Raw genomic sequence first — 9,043 nt, forward strand, 5'->3', positions numbered from 1 at the left:
TTCTAAAAGTAAAAATCCAGTTGATATGTTTACAAAGGCGGTGACCACTGACAAACTGAAGTTGTGTTCAACTTCAGTTGGATTGCAAGTATAAGCAAGGAGGGATGAGTTGCTGCATTGACTGTGTGAAACCATGATTAAAATCAAGTCTTCAAGTGAGAGAATTGTTAAGGGTGAGGCTCATTAAAGAATCTCACATCGAATGTTTGAAGAAAGAAGAATGAGGGATCTACAATAAATAGAGCTCCCTTATTTCAGTTATTGTATCTCATTCTTCTCTTTTGTATTGACAATAGAGAAGAAAATAAAAAGTAGAAAAAAAGAGTTGTTCTTTTTTTTCGGTGATCTCTTGTATGAGTTAGAGAAATATTTTCTCGGTAATACTCGAGGCTTGGGTGTTGAGAGATATAGTATTTTGTATACACTTGTAATATTTCTTCGGTAATAAAGATTTGCAGCAGCTCCGTGGACGTAGCCTATATTGGGTGAACCACATAAATCTTTGGTGTTCTTGATGATTATTTTATTCTGCAATTTCTATTATCGTCATGTTCGCTTCGGTATAATCCACAACAGATAAAACGTGTATACATGGAAAGGCTGACCAACACAAAACAGATAGTCAATTTGGTATGATCAAGTATTACTGTTGGTACAAAGTGTAGAATATCAATCATCATGTGTGAACTTGTTCCTTCAGCGTTCCATTCCTGGACCATTTCAGTTAAAGTCATGGAATAATTTATTACGTCGATATATTTTGGATCAGCAAGTTCGGATGGCTTCCAACCTCTAACAAGGGATGATAGCACACTAAACACATGGATCATACCTGGCCTCTGCTTAGGTTCTCCAAAGTTGCAGTGACCAGCGAGTTCTGCAACATTGATGATACACGACATAGTTTCTTGATCGTTGAGATCAAAATTTGGATCAATGGCTGTAATGAAAGCATCTTTGTCTTTCATGTTGCGTAACCATGCCATTATATACTGCTTTTCCTCGAGCAAAGACATGTCTATAGCTTTTCTTCCGGTGATAAACTCCATTAAAACAACACCAAAGCAATAAACATCAGTTTTCCTACTCTCTCTGTCGATTGCTACACAATTCAAGCAAACAGACATCTCATCCATTAAAACAAGTATATAATAGAGTACAAAAAATATGTCCGAGCCTACAATGAGAACACCAATTCAGAGAGGCTAATCACCATCAAAACTAATACTAGAAAATATTTGAATCCTTACTAACTAACTTGATTATATACTTGTAAACTTATTTACCAAGAAATGAAAAAGCTACCTACATATTTAAGTTCAATATAGCCAAAAGTTCCGAAAAATTTATCAGAAGCCGAATCTTCCTCATCAGGAGGCACGTGCTGAATGAGCCCAAAATCTGTAATCTTAGCCCTCATATGATGTCTCCAAGAAGAATATTTGAAGGCTTAAGATCTCTATGAATAAAACTTGGTCTGGCAAAAGTGTGCAAGTATACAACACCCCTAGCTACATCTAGTGCAATACCAAGCCGTTTTCTCCATTCCAGGGGCTTCAAGAATTTTTCTTTCCAACGAAATAGAAACCTATCAAGCGTCCCCGTGAGTCATAGGGATGTCAATTTCCCCACTGGTTCGGGAAACCGCGAAGAAAACCCGAAATGGGGCGAGTATGGGGGTGCTTTTTTGGGGATGGATTTGGGTTTGGGGATTTTTAAAAATCTCCGAAGCATTTTGTAGCGGGTATGAGGATGTTATCTCCATCCCCGGACGTCTCTCAAATAATAATAATAATAATAATAATAATAATAATAATAATAAAGTATAAATTATAGATCCAATGGCTCAAACGGAATGAAGATTCAAAAAAATCCTCAATTCTGTCCACAGGACGCACGACAATTTCTTGGATTGAGTGTTATTAAGCACCTAAACTTGATAATAGATCGATGGAACCATTAAAATAAAATAATTTTTTTTAATATAAATACCATTTTTCCAAACATCAAATCTAAACGAGAAAGATGATAATTTGTTGTGTAAATGAGTAAAAAATGACTAGTATATATACATGATAACAAATGATAGAATGTGTGTACAAGAAAAGGCTGACCAACACACAATTCATGCAAACAAACATCTCATCCATTAAAACAAGTATATAATAGAGTACAACAAAAATGTCCGAGCCTACAATGAGAACTCCAATTCAGAGAGGCTAATCACCATCAAAAACTCAGACTAGAAAATATTTGAATCCTTACTAATTAACTTGATCATTATATAATTGTAAATTGATTTACCAAAAAATGAAAAAGCTACTTACATATTCAGGTGCAATATAGCCAAAAGTTCCGAAAAAATTAGCAGAAGCCGAATCTTCCTCATGAGGAGGCACGTGCTGAATGGACCCAAAATCTGTAATCTTAGCCCTCATATCATCACCAAAAAGAATATTTGAAGGCTTAAAATATCAATTAATAAAACTCGGTCTGACAAAAGTGTGGAAGTATACAACACTTCTAGCTACATCCAGTGCAATACCAATCTGTTTCCCCCATTCCAGGGGCTTCAAGTCTTTTTCTTTCCAACGAAATAGAAACCTATCAAGTGTCCCCATGCGTCATAGGGATGTCAATTTTTTCCCACTGGTTCGGGAAACCGCGGAGAAAACCCGAAATGGGGTGGGTATGGGGGTGCTTTTCGGAGATGGATTGAGTTCGGGGATTTTTAAAAATCTCCGAAGTATATTGGAACGGGTATTAGTATGTTATTTCCATCCTCGAACCTTCTCCGATAATAATAATAATAATAATAATAATAATAATAATAATAATAATAATAATAATAATAATAATAATAATAATAATAATAATAATAATAATAATAATAATAATAATAATGAAGTATAAATATTTTTAGATATCAAAATTTATTAAATCTTTGAATAATATATAAATTATAATAAATATTATAATTAAAAATAATAGTATTTATTAGTTTGTATTATTTTTATGCATTATATAAAATACATACGCTTATGATAACATAATTTTTTAATATAAAAATATTATTTGATTACGTAACATAAATAAATTATTAAGATTATTCATGTATATTCATTATTTATTTGAAAAAATTTGAGAAAAAAAATATATTTTTACTAATATTTTTATATATATAATATTCTATTTTAAAAGAATAATTTTCATTTACATAAAAAAAATTTATTAATAGGGATATTTCTTATTCAAGATATTTTGATAAATGTTAAATTTTAATTTTAGAATCAAAATTTTTTATGCAAATTTTTTTTTATTTATTTTATAAAATAGAATTGACTAATAATATATATTTATATATATATATATATATATATATATATATATGTGTATATATATATATTCGGATATGAGAATGAGAATGAGGATTAAGTCACCGCGAGTATAGAGATGGGGAATCCCGATTAAAAATAAGAGGAATGTGGCGAGAATGAGGATGAGTTTTGTATTCGGGGACGGAGATGAGGAAGGCATCCCCGTCCCCGTCCCACCCCGCCCCATTGTCATTACATCATTAATTCGAAAACAAGAAGTCTCTCACTTTCGTTGAGCCCCGGGGGTGGACCTCATCCCCCTCATGATGTATAACCCTAACAACCATTGTCTTCTTGTCTTTAAGCCTCCCGCCTATCGTATGTATCGGCTTGGCTTCGTCCCGTCCCGAACCAAGGAGGCACTCTGGCGGACGCATGCGTGTAGGAAGGCTCAAGAAGAGAGGAGCCATGGTGGTCCCCCCCGGACCGCCCGGATCCCACGAGTGAATCGAAAGTTGAGACTAGCTAAGGTAGTCTTTATAGACGGACCAAAAGACGAAGATCTCTACATACTTGTTCCAGCCCAGGACAAGTGAGATCTTCCGGTCTGCATGCGTGGGAGCAGCTCAAACAAAGAAGAGTCTGGTCCGGTCTGAATTCAGGCATGGTCCGCCCATCTGCTGCTAGGTCCGGGAATGGCGCGAGGCGAGGTCGCCGCATAAAGCCAATTGATTTAGGGCAAAAAGCCACCTTGGCCAACGTGGGTGGTAAAAAAAAAGACCCCCAAAATAAGCTCACTTTCGTTGAGACAATATCCCAAAAGTTTGACTAGATTCATATGATTAAATTTTTAATGGCAGAGATCTCGGATTTCAACACGTCCAAACCTTCACTGCTCATCCTTTTAGGTTTCACCCTCTTAACATCAATCTACTTCCATCGTGCAACTCCTATTTATAGACAGTTCCAAATCCACCCCTTCCAATTATGTTTTGTTCATTGAAGTCATCTTTTGCATTTTTCAGCAGTTGGAAAAAAAACACCAAGAATTCATCCGTGACTATTTCAAGTTCTCGATTAACGCTAGATCCCATGGTACCAATACCTCTAGTCTCCACATTGTTTGAACAAGTAGTAACATGACTTGAACGTTCGACTTTGTCCCGACAAAGAATGAAAACCAGTACTGCAACAATAACAGGGCAAAGGGCAGCAAACCCCAAAATTGATACATAATTCATCGTGCCTGACCCATAATCAGTCCCAGAGTTCACATCTCCATTTTTCTTTACATTCATACTATTCGAAAAATCCGGTACTTTCCCTTAAATAGGATTATCGCAAGCATCCAACATTGTACACGAAATAGTTTCATCAACAAAGGGATACGTAAATGACCACCACGTCAGAGGACTGCAACGCGGCGGCTAACAGCAAAATAAGAAACAATAAGAGCAGAATCCGGCTTGGTAGTCCATCAATTCCGATCCTGTATAGTAGCACAACACCGACCATGGTATTATTATTATTATTATTATTATTATTATTATTATTATTATTATTACGGTTTGGTTATAACCATTAACCAATGTGGGTGTCGCACACCAATTTCTACGAATTATTCATTCATATCAACTTAACTCTTAAAATGATCTCTTCTTTCCTATCTTCATTATCCCAAAATTTCTCCACAAACCCAGTGTATCCATCTTAAGTATTTCGAATAAGAAGGATCGTCCAAAGAAATTGTTAAGCCAGATACATGAGGCTCTTCAACGATTATTTCTCCACAAACCAAGTGTATCTAGTTCGAAGACGATTTCAAATGTGATAAGAGTTATACCTTCACATATATAATGAATAAACTTGAGAATCGTTCATATGATATTTTACATTCTAATTAAATTCAAATTCGAATATTAACCGATAATTAATCAATCATGTATGATGCAATCAAGTAATATGCATATAATTGAAAAAAACACATAGTACATAAATTAGTCTCAATAAAATATGTGTACCCGATTAATTAATCAAAAAAGTAATATTTGTATAATCAATCACTATAAATTCTAGAATTAGTCTGGCCCCACCATTCACAACCATGAAATTTAGGACAATGTTATATATGCATAGAGCTGACACGTTGGTTTACACATTTTATTTGCATTGTTGAAAGAATTTTTTAAAATAAAATAGATAAATAATTTTATAATTTCAATTGTAAGGTGTAAACTAATTACGTGTAATTCTCAAGGTATATTTACCATTTTCCTAAAAATTTATGAATCTTTGGCTTTGAAACAATTTTTCAGCATAAGCCGCCACCACAGTGATGTCGTCGTACCTCCCTCCGCTGTATGTCGCCTCTACGACGGACGGGCTCCTACAACTTTTATCGAGTGATTTATTGTACGCCGCAGCCAAATCTTTGCCAGGACATGTGGTCGATGTTTTTGCTGCAAAGACATCTTCACCACTTGCTCGATTTCTTCTGGGAAAAAATTATCAAACAACCCATTTTAACCGGCGATGATGACGTACTTCCGACTTGCATTGCCACCTCAAACTCCTCCGCCAGTTCGAGGCGAGTGCGACTACCGACCATCTTTTCGACCTGATATGGGCAGTTGGACCCTATCTGTTGCACCGGAGACATGAACGTACACAACTTTAATTTGTCTGATCACCACTTTGAGTTTATTCCCATCGAGCTCCATGATACAGACAGTGCTTATACAGTTATACCAGGAGACTTGGATTTCAAGAAGGCTTCCTCGAAGAATTGTCTAGGGTTCTCACGATGTCAGTATATTCGTATGACCCGCCGACACCATTCGCCACCCCAATGACATTCAGCACTTGGTCGATAAAGTGAAAGTTTTCGGAATGATCTGGCCACCATCATCTTTAGGGATGTCAATGAGCCGGATTAAAACCCGATCCCGTGTCAAACCCGTCACGTTCGGGACAGGTTCAAACCCGATCAAGCGGATTTCGGGTCGGGGTGGGACGGGGCAGGTTCGAGTCAATGGGTCCAAAAGCGGGTTCAGGACAGGTCGCGGGTTTGATTGGACCCGTCCCGTATATACACACATAAATATTATATTATATATATATATATATAATATGATATACGTAAACTGTATATGTACATACATAATATGTGTATACATATACTGCATATTGTATATTTAAATATTATATGTACATATATGATATATTATCAAATATATATAGTATATATATACACACACAATATATTATGTATATATATATATTTCATATAATATACATTTATATTTATAAATACTATTAATAATATATTAAAGTATTTAATTAAATATAAAGCGGATCCACGTGTCTACCGCTAACTTCTGATGCAGGCGGGTTCAAAATTGAGACGGGCGGGTCTGGGTCCGGGTTTTTTTTGGGGGGCGGGTCCCGGGTTTGGCCAAACCCGTCCCGTTGTCATCCCTAAATTCATCCTCATGTTCGTCCAGATACCTTCAATTAATTGTTGAAATTATCTTGAATTTTTTTATGATCGATCTTTGTTTGTGTATATATATATAGAGTGATTGGGTTTAGCATCCTTAACTGAATCCAAAAAAGATTCTAGTTTGGCATATCTGTCTTGATTTGTTAAATACATTGTTGATAAGTAAATAGGTACATCTATTTTAACTCAAAGTCTCGTTACTAAACTTATAGTATAGACTTACTATTTATCTAATTTCAGCGTCATGGTATGTTTTTGTATTTAATTTATACCAAATTTACATATTATATATTGGAACAAGACTTTATTATCGTAAATTCACTAACACATGCACAATTATCTCAATTTTTATTCAAATATTATATCTCGTTTAGACGATAATATATCATAAAACTTTTATGAGACGAACTCATGGATTGTGAGATGTACTATTTGACCCGAATCATGAAAAAATATTATTTTCTATGTCAAACGTATTACTTTTTATATTTGACCCGAATCATAAAAAAATATTATTTTCTATGTCAAACGTATTACTTTTTATTTTAGATATGAGAAAGTGCATAGCCAGAAGTTTTTAGGCAGGAAAGCAAAATATTTTGAATGATATAACTAATTTTTCATTTCTGAAGTGTATCCTACATATTTTATTTTCCTCATTTTCCCATCAAATAAAATTCTAAATTATTTTTTTTCTCTAGTCTTAAAGGAATTCAAACATTTGTTTAATTTTTAATGTCTCCATAAATTTACAAAGAGCATACCAATACTCTTTCAAATTCTTTCAATTAATTATTCTGAAAAATTTCACAACTCTTTATCTCCAATTCATCCATTTTATTGAAACATAAAATTCTTAAAAATTTAATTATTTTGCTTGTCTGTCCAAAATCTTTGAGTGATCATGGAAATTTTTTTTACTGGAAGCTAGTGAGAAAATATGAGAAGACATAACCACACCGTGAACACCTACTAATTCAAGAGCTTAAGCATGCATTTAACTTAATTAATCAATAATCAAAATTAAACAGCGGAAAACATAACCAAATACAATCCCAAAGTAATGAATATGTAAATACTTAAGTTATACAACCATATCGAATAACTGTAACAAGAGCTCTCAACAAAACCAAACTAAAGTACCCATCTCCAACACTGGAGCCATCCTGCAACTATGGTCTCCCTGAGCCTCCCGCTCTATCAAGTCTGAGACCTGTCCCGTGGAATATGGTGTCCAAAAATAGTACGAGGACGTGAGAATAAAGTGCTCAGTACGAGAGTATGAGTATACAATATTATATATGCATGTATGCAAGTGTACGGGTTACCCAAACACGAGGTCAAGAATATCAAGATCAAACATGCCCTGGGTAATGTAGCACTTTTCGCTGTCGCCCCAGGAGGTGACTCACATACCCGACAGTGGAAATAATACTGATGTCCTGACATGAGTCTATCCAACCGGCATACCGGTGACCTGACACTGATCAACATATCCAAGCATCCACTAACAAGATAGGGTCAACACTTGCCTACTACTGGATATCACAAGGATATAGCTCAAGATGCTCATGAAATGCAACAAAATAACATGTCATAATATAAACAGATAAAATCATGTCATATAAGCAATGCAACACATAATACATGCATACGCAGTCAGAATATCTCGAACAGTACTTTCGTACCTTAATTCTACTAGGCAAGCTACACCAGCTCTATGTCCAAGCCTATAGTCCGCACTACAGTGCAAAATACTCATGCATCATAATCTTATTCTAAAATCCTTAACTAAGCTATAGCATACTCCCTATTTTCTATAAAGAGCTAGAGTTATACCTTCATCCATCGTCAGTCCGCTGATGACGACTGCCCCAGAACTTGGGCACCACTCCGCTGTGACTCCGGAGCACATCGCCAACTCCCAGACCAAGCCTAGGAATGCTGGAAACGTACCAAACTCTATGAAAAAGAGAGGAAGGTTGTGAAATGGTGTGAGAAATCTGAAGTTTGGACCCCTATTTATAGACGGAGATCGGATAGTCCGATCCTGAGGGCCACATCGCCTGCATGCGAAGTTCGGACAATCCGATCCCTCTTCGGATTCCGATCGGCTCAGTGACGTCAGCCATGACGTCACCCATCTGACTGAATTTGGACATCTGTCCATTTGAGTTCGGACTGTCCGATCTCTAACGGATCATCCGATCTGCCTTGGGCTTAA

At 35.6% G+C, this 9,043-nt stretch overlaps 1 protein-coding gene across 1 annotated transcript; it reads right to left on the bottom strand.

Moving 5' to 3' along the window:
- Positions 1–696: 696 nt before the first annotated feature.
- LOC140879184 (receptor-like kinase TMK3) lies at positions 697–2,621 on the bottom strand. Its single transcript, XM_073282852.1, has 5 exons — positions 2,517–2,621; positions 2,328–2,465; positions 1,306–1,384; positions 833–1,177; positions 697–710 (listed from the first exon to the last, which is right to left on the bottom strand). The coding sequence occupies exons 1-5, from the start codon at positions 2,619–2,621 to the stop codon at positions 697–699; spliced, it is 681 nt and encodes a 226-aa protein (XP_073138953.1).
- Positions 2,622–9,043: the final 6,422 nt, after the last annotated feature.

This window comes from Henckelia pumila, chromosome 2, assembly GCF_033568475.1.
Source record: "Henckelia pumila isolate YLH828 chromosome 2, ASM3356847v2, whole genome shotgun sequence".
Classification (NCBI taxonomy): Eukaryota; Viridiplantae; Streptophyta; class Magnoliopsida; order Lamiales; family Gesneriaceae; genus Henckelia; species Henckelia pumila.